The sequence below is a fragment of the Mchenga conophoros genome, linkage group LG18 (genome assembly GCF_057382185.1).
Source record: "Mchenga conophoros isolate Kocher_MC1m ecotype Shallow Benthic linkage group LG18, M_conophoros_male_GT1.1, whole genome shotgun sequence".
In the NCBI taxonomy this organism is placed as follows: domain Eukaryota; kingdom Metazoa; phylum Chordata; class Actinopteri; order Cichliformes; family Cichlidae; genus Mchenga; species Mchenga conophoros.
Genome location: NC_140543.1, coordinates 29,491,118 through 29,507,083, shown reverse-complemented (window position 1 = coordinate 29,507,083; position 15,966 = coordinate 29,491,118). Strand labels below are relative to the sequence as shown.

The window sequence follows — 15,966 nt, the reverse complement described above, 5'->3', positions numbered from 1 at the left end:
CCAATAAAAGCATACCTGGATAGAAAAACACTATCTGTCATGGATTGGCCTCCTCAGAGCCCGGACATCAACATTACTGAAGCAGTGTGGTGTCGTATTAACAGAGAACAGAAGATAAGGTAGGAGCATCTAAAGATGAGCTTTGAATGTCCTTCAAGAAGCTGGAGAACTATTCCTGAAGACTACTTAAAGAAATTACAAGAAATCTGCCTGAGAGAGTTCAGGCTGTGTTAAAGAATAAAGTCGGTAACAAATAGTAACTTTCAAGCTCATTAGAAATGACAGCCTCTGTTTTTTCCTGATGCATTTCTGTGGATGTTTGCTTTGATAAATCACCCATTTCCCATTTTCCCAGCAAAATATAAAGAAATGACGGGTGGCTCAACACAAGCACAGCACTGTGTTACTTCAGCAACAACACAGCCTAAATGGTGACAACAGCTAAACTGTTCCCGTTTTAGGATGCCACTCTGACACATATTTACATTTAGCGTAATGTATTGTGAAAGTAACTTTCAGCAGTCCACTTCCTTCTGGAAAGTCACTTTTATTTATTCGGATTCATAGAAGCATTTTTAGAAAAAATACTCATTTTCAGGCCCGCAAAATCTGATTAAAATGATCTACTGTCTAGTTTAAATACTCTTGGAGAGACAGGAGTGCATGGTAACACGTTTCTCAGTCATCACCGGCAGCATACATCAAAAGCATACTTACAAACACGGTTATCAAATGATATGTTATCACAAATAAAATCATGATTGTTAACTGGCAGAGTTACCACAATGGTTAGTGCAGTTATATATTCAGTATATACATCCAATTAGAATAAATACACTACAAAACTCACTTTCAGAAGTCACAGATTGTCAGTTAAATACAGATAGGGCATGAAAAGACACGCTTTCAATATTAAATGATTTTTGCACAAATGCATAAAACAGCTGTTTGTGAGCATACTGGAGACACACTGATCCACTGTGTTTGTATGAAAAGTAGAGCTTTGTTTATGCCTGAGAGTAAAATAGCGAGTGCAAGCAGTCAAAACCGGCATACAGTACATGCATTTTCAGCAACAAATGTTTGCAGGGATTAAAAATAAAAATATATTTTTAAAAAAAAGACATCCTGTTGAATCTTTGTCAGCCGAGTCCACAGTTTTAAAAGCTTGTCTCTCTCCAGTCCTCCGCGTCCAAGTCCTTTCTTCCCAGCAAACGTCTCCTGGTCCACAGGTAATGTCATAATGCATCTCTGTTACCAAGCTGGGGGCTTTCATAACCTACAGAAGCAAATGTACTGTGAGTGGTGGGAATAAAAAAAATGCTAGACAGCTACATTACACTTAATTCCACAGTTAGACTGGAACACCACTCTGAATGAATGCTAATGTTGCTGCTTAGCTCAATCCGGAAATATGTAGGGCGATAAAATGTCAGTGTTGTGTTCACAGCAATGACTCTTCAACAGTCAGTGGTTCACAGCTTGTTTCTGCTGCCCCCAAGTGGCCAAAAAATAAAATAAAACTGAAAGCTGCACTTCTATGGAAACAGATGGCCGTCTTCTGCATTAGTTTTAGAAGGTGATATTTCAAACGTAACTTTTTAAGCTTGCATGAGTGGGTGGAGACAAAAAAAAGCTTTGAGCTTAAAAAAACCTGGAGCTAGGCTCAGATATTATCTGCCGCATGCAAAAAGAACCTCTCGGTGTGGACAAGAAACACAAACGTGACAATGCGGCGCTTAAACTTCCAATACACCTAAACTCATCCCGACAGGTCACAGAGGATCCCGCACGCTCTTTATGACCGGCTTTTATGCTTGTGACACGTGGAGCCTTTTATCATTCTCACAGTGATGATAATTGAGTCCCCTGCAGCAACTTGCTGATATATAGTTCTGTATTACTGGGATAATTGGCAGTAGTTTTTGGAATGTCATTAGAGCTGAATTCCACTGCCCCGGGGTTTTCACATTCGGCGTCAATCTGCTCAAAGCAGGAAGAGATGATGAATCAGCTAAACCGTACTGCCAATTAGCACAATAATGGAACATGATATCAAGGAAAGAATCTGCTCCAATTAAAGGAGGGGAGATAAAAGGTCCTCGTTTGAAAAAGGGAGAAGGTCTCATCTAACAGCACACTAATCCCAAGCAGTGTCAGATCCGGCTGCCAGCTGCAATGAGACATATCTGGAAAACAGCCAAATTCCATCTTTAAATTATGTTTTATGATCTCTTTCTTTGGCAATCCAATTGAGGCAAAGGAGGCTTGCATTCAATATGTAGGGTATGACTCATCTCTGTTAAGCGTGTACACGTTTAGGCTTCCGCAAATGCTAAAAACAAATTACTGAAGATTTTGGAATATGAATGAAAGATTTTATTGTTATAAAAACAAGATGGGGAGCAAAAGAAAAAAAATACATTGTGCAAAAATCTCAACACGCATGCACTTCATGCTGCTCGTCATACCGCACATATCTGCAGGAAAGAGAGACGGATACATACACCCGGTCCCAGCAGGGTAGTCCAGAGACCTGTTTCTGCACTGAGGGAAATAGGGTTTTTTCACAAGGAATCTGCGATCTGAAGACCTCTCCAGATCGTAGGGCACATCCCGTTCCATGCCTGGGAATAAATGGCATGAGATAGACACACACACACATAGTGGGGTACAGGAACTCAGAATAAAGGATGCAGGATAAAGCAACAAGTTGATGCGCAGCCAGCACACTCAACAGGGTTGGAAGCACATCAAATAGGAGAGTCACGCTGAGTTTGTTTGATAAAAAATAACAAAGGCGTTGCGCCATTGTTATGAATTATGAACAACAACAAAAAAAAAAACCAAGACGTGCATTTGTATCTTTACGTACTAGTGCGCAGTACTACAAAATGCATGCACAACAGCGGGGCAGCAGAAACAAACACAGCACCAGACACACAGTACCTATGTCAAACGAGCTGGACTTCCTGGTCTGATGTGATGCTGCTGGAAATCCATTATGGCCTCCCTCCTCATCTGTGTTTGTTGGTTATTGTTAATTGGGAAGATCACAGCAATTATTTGCATCTTATTATGCCAATCTGCCCTTTCTATCCACATCATTAAGAACACACTGCCTGCTAGAGATCTGGCCTTTTACTTTTGGGGGTGTTTACGGTTCCTGTGACTGAAAAGCAAAAGAAGACGGCCATGCATGGAACGTAAAGATCTAGAACGTTCGTGATGGTGATGTTAAAGTTCCAGGTTTATTACTTTATTTTTAAAAAAGAAGAAAAAACAAAGAGGAGACATTTTGGACTGCTATGACTGTGCATAGATATAAAATGACATGGTTACCGTGACTGATTACAGCAGGATCTGCTGCTTCCATCCCAGGCTTGACAGACGCCGGTGGGCTCATCCTCTCGGTGCTTCCCTCACCTTCAGCGATGGGTTGACCAGGAGGTAAACACCTCTGATCATTGATTTGTTCTTCTGCTGGGGTGACGGGGGAGGTCTTGGCCTTATCTGGAGAGGTCTTGTCTCTAGAAACATCCAAGCTGGGCTGATGGAGGAGCACAAAATTTGACTATGCAACAGAAAAATATGACAACAAGATGTGCTTTCTCTTATAGTACGTACAGTGCATACAGCATATAGTTACCTTATTGGGAATGAGAGGACGCTCTCCCTCTGGCCCTCGCCCTCTCTGTTTCTCCTCGCGCTTTCTTTCACTCTGGTCTCCCTCTGCCTCCAGCCTTCCTGCTTCTTCTGGGAAAACAAAAAGCAGCCGACACAAACAAAGCTCAATTTATTTCGGGATTTCTATAGTAGCCTTGCACGATTCACAGGTCAAAGTTATTCTTAGCTGTCTTCAGTTCATCCACTTCCTCTTTTCACTCTGACTTTAGGCCAGTTTCCTTCTGATTGGCTGCCCCTCACTAATGTGGGTGGTGCTGCTGCTAGTTCTCCTGAAACAACTACATCCATTCTTTGATGTCACACAGAGCAAAAAGTAACCTACAAAGAAAAAAAAGACAGCCCGTCTTTCTGAAGCCTGAAGAGGTTTTTGGCTCACGGTTTTTATTTATTCATAGACTAAACTCATTTTCTGAAACTTGTCTAATATGAGCATAGCCCACTATAACAGTACATATACACTATACATGACGTAAGATAAGAAAAGCAGAATAAGACCTGAAGCTGGAATATTGGCAAGCAGCACACATTTCACACGAACCTGGGAATGGGAGCCTTTGGCTGAAGGGGCTGAAAGCACAAACTGTGCAAATTAAAACCAACCAACCTGGATTGCTTTTCCATTTCTGTGTTAAGAGCTTGCTCCAGCTTTTAAGAGACAACTATTTATATGTGCTGCTGTCCACAGCTTGCATTAAGGATTTCAATCGGACGATAAAGATGCACATCCCTGCACCCTTTCTCCGTTTTAACGCCAAACTGCTGGCTTTAACATTGATTTTATGCCATGACCACTTCTGTTACAGTGATCTCTTAATTCCCTTTGAGTCAGACTGCAGTCTACAATACTCGGAGGTTTTACTCATTAAGAAGTCTAGACTTGAGACTTAACAATGGCTCTTTCGCCACAAAAGGCCTCTATAGCTATAGCCAATCATGTCATCGTCTGCTCTCGTACTGCATCTCTCATTAAACACACTTTGACATACTCGTCTACACGGTTTTTGCAGCTTTTGTGAGTTTTCTGCTTTTTTTCTTCTTTAAAAACATGGCATCTTCTGATTGTTTTCCCTTTGAACTTTTATCCAACAAGACAGTGATCTAAAAATATATCACGGTCAACCACATGCCACGTGTACAGTGTACAGTGAGTCTATTTTTAGAATTATCATTATTATCAGTCATTCTAACAAGAGTCACACCTGAGTCTTCATCATTTATTATTTTATCATCATATTCATACCATGTGATTATTATCATGTTAGATACTTATTCATCCAATAGGGACATTTTACAATATTAAACTTTAACAGAACTTCAGTTGTTGTTTAAATTGCAATACCTAAACTCTCCTGCAGGTGTCTCCGCCTCATGACAGCCAAACTGGGCTTAGCACTCTGTGGAGGCGGCTCTGGCCTTGGCCCACCGGGGGCCACGATTCCACCTCCGCTGCTCTGCACATCATCTTCTATCTCAGTCCGCGAGTCTGTCAGGGGCACAATCCTCTCCTGCCTGGCTGTCTCCATCTGTCTGTCCGTCTGTTGTTTGGAGGACACCACGTGGCCGTTAGTTCGAGTATCTGTCGGGGCATCTGAGATGGTGACTGATCTGTCAGCATCCTGGTCTATCCCTTTGATGTCACAGTTGCTGCTGCCATCGGAGTCTTCGATTTCTGCCCCGATGCAGCTGTACACCATGCTGACCAGGTCTGTGGACTGGATGAGGACAGAAGTCATGGACACAGTTAGAACGAGTCAAATCGCTGATGATTTAATGAATAGCATAACTCATAATCTGGTGCTAACAATAGAGAAAGCGAAGGCCTTAATTAAAATGTATTCTGTTGAATTCAATTATAACAAAATTAAATTATCGTTCATTTTTTTGCAGTGGATGTCCTCAAATCCCCTTAATGATCACTAAGGATCCACGGGCTCTACTTAAGAGAGAATTGGAGTAATCCAAGCCGTCCCTCAGCACAGAGTTTAAATAGCCCTCCACACCTTAGGCAAGCTACTACAATAAGACACATAAAAAGGCTGGGAACAGCAGGTGGCTCGGACAGCACACGGCCATGCACTGTTACATGTCATGTAGAACTATAGAAAGAAGTAGCAGCTGCTCACTCATGAATTAAACTGGAAGCAGACTTGAAAAAAAAAATGGAAATAGAAATGCATTAGCATTTAATTTAAACTTTAAAATATTCTTTAACTATTAAACACTTTTATCAAGTCACTGTGTTTGGCAAAGCCCTGAGGAATGCAATTTCAAAAAAATTAAATGAACACTTTGAAAACACATCAGATTGCAATGGTGAGAAAAGGATATAGATGTAGCTGCAACATTGTTGTGCACCAGGAGGAACCCAGGACCCACTGCACCAGCGTAGGGTCCTCAGGCCACCCTAATAAAGTCTGTATCTGATTGTTTGGTTAGAGACATTCACACCAGTGTCCTACTTGTAGCTCTGACAGTGCTCATCCTTTTCTTCCTTGCACAAAGCAGCAGATACCTGTCCTGCTGATGGGTTAGGGACCTTCTACAGCCTTGTTCAGCTCTGCTAGAGCAACTGCCTGCCTCCTGAGATGGAGGAGACACAGCAAACTTTGTGGAAATAGCTGGACTGATGTGCCATCTTGGAAGAGTTGGACTACCTGTGCAACATCTGTAGGGTCCAGGTATCACCTCATGTTACCAGTTGTGACACTGACCCTAGCCTAGCTAAATGCAAGACTAGTGAAAAACAGCCAGAAAAGATGAGGAGGGAAAAATGTCAGTGTCCTCCACCTGTAAAAACATTCCTTGACTTGGGGGATGTGTCATTGTTGCCCCTGTTAGTTAGAGACATAAGTGAATCTACAAAAGCTCAAACAGCCAACTTTTCACAGCACGGTACCTGTCTTTGGATGAGGCAGGGGGGGCTGGCAGTTCTCATCCCATGCACCGGCATGCCCTGAGTTGGGTGAGGTGAAGGCATGCTCCCATTTGCTCCTGGGACAACGCTCTCCGGCCTCACGGCATCTTTAGGATGCTGAATCATGGAGTAGACATTCTCTGAGGCGCTGCTGGACAGAAAAAGGCAGACTTTTCAGCACTGGTCCCTCTAATTGACTTCAATCATAAACCATACACTACATTTTGGATACAATATTATTATGCTTATGAATTTACAGTAACACCATCAGTTTGAAACACTGCAGTTTTTCTGAAGCGCAACAGCTTACTTCCTACACAATGTGCTGCTGTTAAAAAACAAAAGAAATGAACGTAGAGAGCAAGCCAAGTGAACGCAGCAACAAACAATCTCTTTGATTGCTTAGCATCAATCTGCAGGTGAAAGCTTACAAAACGCAGCATACTGTATTTAAGAAACTATTTCCATCTATGACTTCCCCTCAGATGAGTCATCTTTGCTTTTATGCTTCTCTTTCAGACTCCTGTAGACTCGGCCTACAGCATATGTGTGAAATTCCTGCACCGCAGCAAGGCTGTTAACCAGCAGAGGCAAAGGCATCACCGTTTTTTTTTAAAGCACACCTCTGAGCTGAAAAACAAACTGCGGCTCTCGCTGAGAAACCCTTTCGTCCGTTTCGTGCAGCTGTGTAGTTTAAGTGAACAAAGTGCGCCTATTAAGTGCTATTCTCCCCACTCAGCTGTTAATCTGTGCAAATGATTTTTCTTTTTTTTTAAAAAGTTTGCAAACTTTTTCCACCAACACTTTCTAACTCCAGCGCCATTATGTAACAGCAGCTCAAATGCATCCAGCGCCATAAATTCAAAGCAAAGGAAAACAGCTGGGGATGGGGAAATATTTTCTCCTATTCAAATATTCATGAAGTTTTGAAGTGGCGTTAATGCCCAGCGCTGGATTAATTTAACCACCATCTCATTCTCTGGGCGTGTGCTCTTAAATGTTACTTTCCTCCACTTCTTCCACTCGGCTCCTGTGCTGCATACTCACTCCGAGTCCTGATTAGAGATGGTGGAGTTGCGGTTCTTGCGGAATCCTGAGAAAATGGACAACACACTTCGTCTTTTCTTCCTCCTCAGAGACTGGGCCTGATGCAGGGACGACAACTGACTGAAAGTGAAAAGTAGAGAAAAAAACAGAATGAGTAAACTAAAGCATTGGGTAAGAGGGTAGGCACACACAGTGAGATTAAAGCTAGATTGCATCATTTGGACTGTTTTGTTTTGTTAATGCAATCAGCCAGCAGCCAGTATTTATCAGTATTCTGTGAAAGTCATAAGTGGCAGGCTAAACCCAGAATTAACATCCGACTACATTATTTGAATGAACCGTTTGACAAGAACAGGAAACATAATTAAACACATGGTTTAATACTCTGGACAGAAGCAGTGTTTCTGCTGCCTAAGCACACTGCTGCTGAGCATGAAGCTTACACTGGCATGTAACTTTAAAACACTTGCAGGGTTAACCATCATTTACATAGTGCTGTCCAGCTTTGAGATGCAAAATCATGCCGATTTTACCAAACAGTTAATGTTACTATGCTATGACATCTAAAGGAATAATGCTTAAAATGAGCTTCACTTTACATAAATATAAAAAATCTTACACTACACCAAAACCTTAACCCAAACTTTGGAAATAATTTAAAACACATATAATTACTAATTAAAAAAAGCAGTTTTGTGTTAAATATGTTTAAAAATAGCTTGTGTAGCTTTTCAGCACTGGCCTAATACTAGAATACTTTGGTTATTTGGGATAGTAGCACGAATAAAGTTATGTAATAATTCACACTTTATTTTACACATACAGTATATTCATAAAGTTAAAAAAAATGGTTTTAATTTCTTATACAACATTAACTAGATTATGGAAAATTGATTGTGACTTGTAAACAAGGCTGTGAAATATAATAAAATAATAAATTGGCCTTATTTATTGATAGGGCTAACATGTCAGCAACTCAGCATCTATTTATCTTCAAATTTGGGACAATTCTGGCATCCATCTGCAGCTGTGTTGTGCTTGCCTGATCAATTTAAATTCAATACTTACACCACTTTAAACTTTGTTTTTGGTGTCCAGAGATTACTCAGATTTAAAGAAAATAGTTCAGCTGCTAAATAGTCCACTGGTATGCAAGTGGCTATATAGACTATTTATTTCAAGGTAGTTAGTAGTGTAGGAACATGTAGTTTTTAGTTACAAATTCCTAAGTACCCCAAAAAAACAGCTGAAATCCTGTAAAATTAAAAAAATAAAATTAAATATGTTCATTCTGTGCAGAGGTTAGAGGGACTGCAGAGTCAATCAGCTATCCTTAAGTTCATTCATTATTTATTATTTTCACTTAGTTCCATCTTCTTTGCCAACATTTCCTTCTGGGTTTGAGTCTTTGAGGATGCAGCTTCAGTCACTTATCCACATGGCACCACCAATATACCAACACTGCCCAGAAAAAATGGGAACATGGGAATTTTTCCAGTGAATAGTATACTGTAATTGACTTAAATGTGCATAACTGATTTTATTCCCACTTTTGTGGGGAGTAACATTGGAATTTTAATCACCTCATCTACTGACATGGTGAAAGACTTAGCAAACAGTTACTCACTGACACATTGAGCACATACTGAATATCATTAGGATTGTTCTGCAGTGACAGTTGGTAACTCTGGTAATTACTCTCCTTTAAGCACTGCACTCGGTCTCTATCAACAAAATATGTGGTTTCTTAGCTGCTAAATGCTCCACTATGTCCAGCAGCAAGTCTCCAGCTTTGTGTTTTTACTCCTTAAAACGTATCACGGGTTCACAACTGCAGAGTTCTTGCAAAGATTTAAACAGCAAATTAAAATGCACCATTTGCATTCTTTAGACACAGCTACTGTTCTCTTCTTAACATTCAGAAATTGCCCTTCCTTCTTCTCCGTCATACTGTGTACAATGCTACAATCGTAGATGCCGATATTAAACAAAGTTGTAAATGCTGAAATATGAGTGAACATATATCTAAATGCTCACTTTCAGAATTTTTTTTTTACTTTTAGTGCTGTATGATATCAGTGACTTGACCGGCTCTCACACCGTCTGTTAAATCTTTTGTCAGTGAGGTAAAAAAAGTCACCAGAAAGCTGACTTAAAGGGAGGAGGAAGGAAGATACAACAGTTTGTTTCAAACAAAGGATGACTCGAGGACTGCACCAAGACCTAAGGTGATGCAAATGTGTCCAAAAGCATGCGTTTCAACAAAAAGTACAAGGTAAAATTAAACGTGTGGTTAAGAAATGCAGGGAAAAGAAACTACAATGGAAAATGGTACATTGTACTTTATTTGCATGTTGTTTTTTGTGTGTTTGTTTTTCATTTTACTGTTTAAATGACAAACAATAGAAAACAGGTTTTACTGATACACCAGATGTAAGACACAGTTCCCTCAATGTCTCGTCTTGTGTGTCGTCCTCGGGGCTCAGTGTAGTAAAGAATTTATCACATACTTAATGACTGCACAGAGACGATTCTGGCGTCTACCTGTCAGGTAAAACTCGTTTGCTGTAGAAATCAGGCAGTCCGTCCTCCAGCATGTTGACTCCTCCATTCTCAGAGCAATGCTGCACACACACACACACACACACACACACACACACACACACACACACACACACACACACACACACACACACACACACAGTATGACAATGATCAGTCTTGCCATGCCGACAAAGGGGATGAAAGGCTGACAAAAGTTATTATCATTTCTAATGGCTGGCTGATAAACCTGAATCTGCTGCCAACAGAAATCTGTTTGTAAAACAGCTCTTCATCATGCTGCCCTAACTCAGTTTGTACTGATTTAGGGGGGAAAATCTTTACAAAGTCTCGAAACAAACAAGCTGCTAAGTTAGCGGCTGCCCTGTGGCCCAGGGGAGATGGCTGCGCATGATTACCATTTGAATCACAGAGACACGTGCGACAGCTTCCTATTTTAAAGAGAGCTTATTTTTGGAAGGTGCCGCTGGCAATGAAAACAAGATGAATAACAAAAGTTCACATGCAGCAGCCAAGAGATTTAAAAAAGAAAAAAACACCTCAGAAAAGCCATGTTTGGTTTACTTTCTCTCGTTTGCCTCCCTCTGTGCACTTTTGTGGAAACACATGGACTGAAGTTCATGCTGTAGTATCAGATCAAAATAGGCCAGTTAAACACATACAGTGGTGCTACAGGCGCAATAAAAACTCACTTAAAAGTGAAACTGGTCAGTATACATCCTGTGGAAGCAGCTGCTAGTCTGGAGGGGACACTGATCCCTGCCCACTGAAGCTCATAACATGGTCAAATGTCACTGCAAAGTCACAAACTCACGGATTCAGGAGGTAGGTGTCCTGCTCTGTGTCGCCGTGGCGGGCGTGGCCTGGCGTGGGTCACGTGGCGTAAGGGGGATCCATTGGTGGGGAGAGTGGACAGACACTCCCATGATGCCGAGTGGGTAAGAGGGGCAGAGTGAGGTGGAGCTGAAGGTGTCGGAGAGGAACTGGGCTCCTCGCCTAAACCTATGACAGGAAGGGAAATGGATGGTGACAGAACTTCATTTATGCAATACCACTGATAAAATCCTCTTTGATTGGAATTAAATGTATGATTAGACTAAATTTGCAATCAGCTTGTGAATTTCACATTTTTATTGCTTTTGAAATGAGAAAAAATGCTTCCTGTTAGAAGACAAATCCCACTAGTGGGGAAAAGGCTCACCCATGGTTGGGTTGGTGTCAGAAAACAATGTTATTTTATAATAATGCTTCATTCTATCTACAGAAATATTACTATACTGATTACAGCCCAAATGAAACAACATTATCTCTTATGTCATTCTGCCATGTTGGACATTCATTACTGTAGACGAAAAACTACTTAATTGACTAAAAAAATGAAAGATCAAGTGACTCTTGCCCTGGTATTGGCTATCTATATAAAACAGTAATGTGCAAAAGTCTCAAGCCATACTTCATGACTCCATATTTTACTGTGAAATGGAAGTTTGTCCACCTTTATTCTTCAACACAGCCTGAACTCTGTCTCTAAACCTCTTTACATGGTCTTCAGGAACAGTTCTCCAGGCTTCTTCAAGGACAGTCAAAGTCTTTCGTTCTGTTCTCTATCAAGATGATCCCACACTGCTTTAACTCATTCACTGCCAGCCATTTTCAAATCAGGTAACTCCCCACTGCCAGGGTTTTTGAGCATTTTTACTCATTTTTGAAGAGCCACAGAAAACTGTGTGTTATGATCATATAAACGCTGAACCTACCAAAATGAAGAACAGACTCTCTTCTTTCATCCAAAAAAAAAAAAAGCTTGTTTCTACCATTTTCCATTCTTTAGTAATCAGCTGTAGAAGAGAGGTGGGTTCCACCAAAAATGCCTGTTTTGACCAAAAAAAGGGAGAAAACGAGCTTTTTGTGAAAAATACATTTCAAGCAGAAAAGTGCCTGTGACACCTCTAACATATAAAATAGTTTTTCACTTCCATAAAACAGAAATAACACTGAGAAAGGTTATGTTTTATCAAAACAATTTATTTACAAATATATGAAAAAATAAAATTCACTGACAAGCTGCCCGAGGTTGTATTCTGGCCCCTCCCATTGAAAAACGTAATTGACGTCTATAGACGTCAATGGCAGTGAATGAGTTAATAATGCTTAGGTCTGAGCTCTGGAGGCCAATCCATGACTAATAATGTTCCATTGTGTGTTTTTCTATCCAGGTATTCTTTTACTGCATTGGAGGATGGATGCATGTCAAGTCCTGTATCAGGTCTCCCAACGTCTCTATTTCTTAAAGACATGATTATTAGATACCTTTCATCTGCTGTAAATTGTTTTTTAGGCCTATCACTTTTGTGTTTTTGTCTTTTCCTTGTCAAGGTTCCTCAGGACACACAGTACACCACGCTGAGATTTGACAACTTGTGGTCTAATAGCTCTTTGAGAATCAACTTGTTGGTGCAAACATATTATTTTTTGCATGTCAATCAATATTTTTTTGTAGATCTAACAAAAAAAGGGGAAACAATTAGGCAGTTCTTTGGGGGACTGTAACACAGTGCCATAGACGCAATTAAAACTGGGTTCTTTGCTAAGTCGTCTGTCATGTGTAGACACAACACTGGTTCATCCCTCGAATGAGGTGTCTTCTTTTGCTTGCATGATTGATAGGTCAGTGATAAGTGGCTTCACAATAAATAAATAAATGAAATTAAATCAATTCTCTGAAAATGCTTAGATACAAGGACTGGACTGAAAATGAGTGAATAAAACATGTCCAAAGAAAAACTCTGAAAGGCCTTCTGAAAGCAGAAGGAGAACTAGTACACAAAAGCTTTTACAACAAATTCTGAAACAAAATATAAAGGAATGAGTGGTGACTTCAGACTTTTGCACAGTATTGTATTTCACGATACTTTAGCACGTGACAGCAATAATTTGCGACTACAGACTGAACACTCACTCAGTCTGGTGGAGACGGGTCGAATTCTTCTAGTTCTGGAGCTCCGCTTCTTAATGGCCATGGTGTCCTTTTGTAAGAGATCATTGTACATACACAAATGCCTTCACTACATTTATAACACAATTACAACGCACAAAAAAGTTAAATGGACAAAAGTATCCCATCCTCGCTAAAATAAATGAATGAAATAAAGTAGATCAATGACATACACGTACAGTATTTCACAGAAAATCCAACTGGAGTAAAGCAAAGGCAATGAAAAGATGCAGAAACTGTTTACAAAATCTAAGTGTGAAGCTCAGAACAACAGCATGTTGGAGGGTACAGGAAGTGTGGGATTTGTCTTGATTTTGAGAAGAGTCACAATAAAAATACTCGTGTTGAAGGGGAGAAAAGATCTGAAGTTGAAAAAATTTAATTCTTGTTCAACACGATTTGTTTGTAACCAGCTCTGAGCGTCAGTATGGTGGAACGGATCAGAGTTTCAACAGCAAAACTGCACCAGTAAACAGAAGTGAATCAAGCATTGGGACACTGATGTTTTACCTGCTTTCCAATATTTACTAGAGAAAACTTACATTTTTAAGGCTAATATCTCCATGTGCCGTGTGTATCTGCTCAAATCATGTTATCCCATATGAAAGGCTTCCTTCTTCTTAGTTGGGATTTTTTAAATTTCTCATTCTGTGCCCAAAATGTTATAATATATTTTTAAAATAGCACTTTTTAATGTTTGAACCACCTTTAGTGCTATATATATATATATATATATATATATATATATATATATATATATATATATATATATATATATATATCTCAAACAACTTTAGATTCAGTAGAAGTTCTTCAATATCCCTGCAATCTGAGCACGCAGAAGGGCCTGGATCACAGAGGGATTCTGGAACAAAGGATGCTCACTTAAAAAGCCAGGTGATGAGGACACTGTACTGAACACAGGTTTCACAGCAATTTTAGTGAGAAGTTTAGTTTCAAATTAGACAGTGACAAACCGAACAGGCAACAAAGCAACAAACTGCAAGGAGAGCATCCATTTGAAAATTTAATGTGGATACAGTGGGTGAAATAATTATTCGATCCCCTGCTGAACACAAAGAAATTAAAAGTCTCAAATTTTTATGGTAGTTTCATGGAGAGAAACAGAATACCAAAAATCCAGACAAAAACAATTTACACTGCATAAAAGTAATGATTTGCATGTCACTGAGTGAACTTTTATTCCCAAGATCCCACCCAGAATTCTGGCTCCCATAGACTGGCTGCGTGCCCATGCAAAACACAGATTACAATTGATTAAATCAATTACAGCCACTCCTGATCTTGACTTGTTATGTGTATAAAGCACACCTGTCCACAGGAACAGTTTCTTCCATTCCAACCCTTCCATCACCAAGACCAAAGAGCTGTCAATGGACATTAAGGACAAGCTTGTAGACCTGCACAAGTCTGCAGTGAGCAACAAGACCATCAACAAGAAGTTTGATTAGAAGGTGACGACTGTTGGTGTGAATATTTGGAAATGTAAGAAATTCTGGAGCTCAACGTAAGATCTTGTCGAATGTATCGGCCCAAAACTACACAGGAGGAGCTTTTTAATGATATGAAGGCAGTTGGGACCACAGTCACCAGGAACACCAGTGGTAACACACTACGCTGTAATGAGTTGAAATCTTGCAGTGCCCACAAGGCCCCCCTGCTCAAGTAGGCGCATGCACAGGCCCATCTTATGTCTCCAACATTTAGATGTTCACTGGCAGAGAAGACTTGGGGGAAAGTGCTGCAGTCAGATGAAACCAAACTCTTTGAAATCAACTCAACCCGCATAGTCAGAGAAATGCAGGGTATGATCTAAAGAACACCGTCACCACAGTCAAGCACGGTGGCGGAAACATGGTTTGGGGCTGTTTATTCGCTAATGGTATAGGACTTTTCACAGCAGTGACGAACAAATGGACAGGACCATGTGCTGTAAAGTATTGGACAAGAACCTCCCTTCCTCAGACAGAACACCGAAGATGGGTTAGTGACGCATCTTCCAGCATGACAATGAACCAAAGCATACCACCAAGCCAACAAAAGAGTGGTTAAAGAAGAAGCTCATTAAGGTCATGGAGTGGCCTGGCCATTCTCAGATCGCATCCCTTTAGAAAAACTGTTGAGGGAGCTGAAGTGTCGAGTTGCCAGGCAGCAGCCAAGAAACCTACAGGATTTAGAGTTTCTGTTAAGAGTAGTGGGATAAAATCCCTCTGAGATATGTGCAAGCCTGGTGACCAACTACAAGAAGCACCTTAACGCTATGTTTGACAACAATTCAATTCAATTCAATTCAATTCAATTCAATTCAATTCAATTCAATTCAATTTTATTTATATAGCGCCAAATCACAACAAAAGTCGCCTCAAGGCGCTTCAAGGGTTTCTACCCAAGTACTAAGCCATGTTTTGCGTTCAAATCATTATTTTTCTCAATGACATTAAAAATTTATTTAGAACTTTGTGTTTTAATGAAACTACAAACTACCATTGAGCAAATGTACAAATTCAGCAGAGGATCTAATAAATATTTCTCCCACTTTTTTTCCGGGAGTCATGAAATTATGAGGGTGAATTAAAAAAAAAAAATCACACCTTACATTTATGCAGACTCCCCCAATTTGAGGGAGTCAGAGATGGATGAGAACCTTTCACCAGATTTGGTTGATTTTTATGTGGTATGAACCCAATTTTTGGGGTTGTGGAAAACAGTAGCACATCTGGAAGAATGAATGCTTTATTAA

General features: G+C 40.1%; 1 protein-coding gene across 7 annotated transcripts in view; it reads right to left on the bottom strand.

Moving 5' to 3' along the window:
* Positions 1–527: 527 nt before the first annotated feature.
* The window catches only part of carmil3 (capping protein regulator and myosin 1 linker 3), a 101,396-nt gene continuing 85,957 nt past the window's right edge, over positions 528–15,966 (bottom strand). For 2 of the 7 annotated variants that reach the window (XM_085253417.1, XM_085253420.1), the window contains exons 30-40: positions 13,170–13,236; positions 11,025–11,212; positions 10,193–10,272; positions 7,649–7,768; positions 6,584–6,749; positions 5,027–5,399; positions 3,650–3,756; positions 3,343–3,550; positions 2,950–3,021; positions 2,508–2,627; positions 528–1,279 (exon numbers count right to left, since the gene is read on the bottom strand). In XM_085253417.1, the coding sequence (XP_085109543.1) occupies positions 1,239–1,279; positions 2,508–2,627; positions 2,950–3,021; positions 3,343–3,550; positions 3,650–3,756; positions 5,027–5,399; positions 6,584–6,749; positions 7,649–7,768; positions 10,193–10,272; positions 11,025–11,212; positions 13,170–13,236 (1,542 nt within the window). In that variant the 3' untranslated portion in view covers positions 528–1,238. Of the gene's footprint in view, positions 1,280–2,507; positions 2,628–2,949; positions 3,022–3,342; positions 3,551–3,649; positions 3,757–5,026; positions 5,400–6,583; positions 6,753–7,648; positions 7,769–10,192; positions 10,273–11,024; positions 11,213–13,169; positions 13,237–15,966 lie in introns of all 7 variants that reach the window. The other 5 variants (XM_085253416.1, XM_085253419.1, XM_085253418.1 and 2 more) reach the window with 4 other exon arrangements.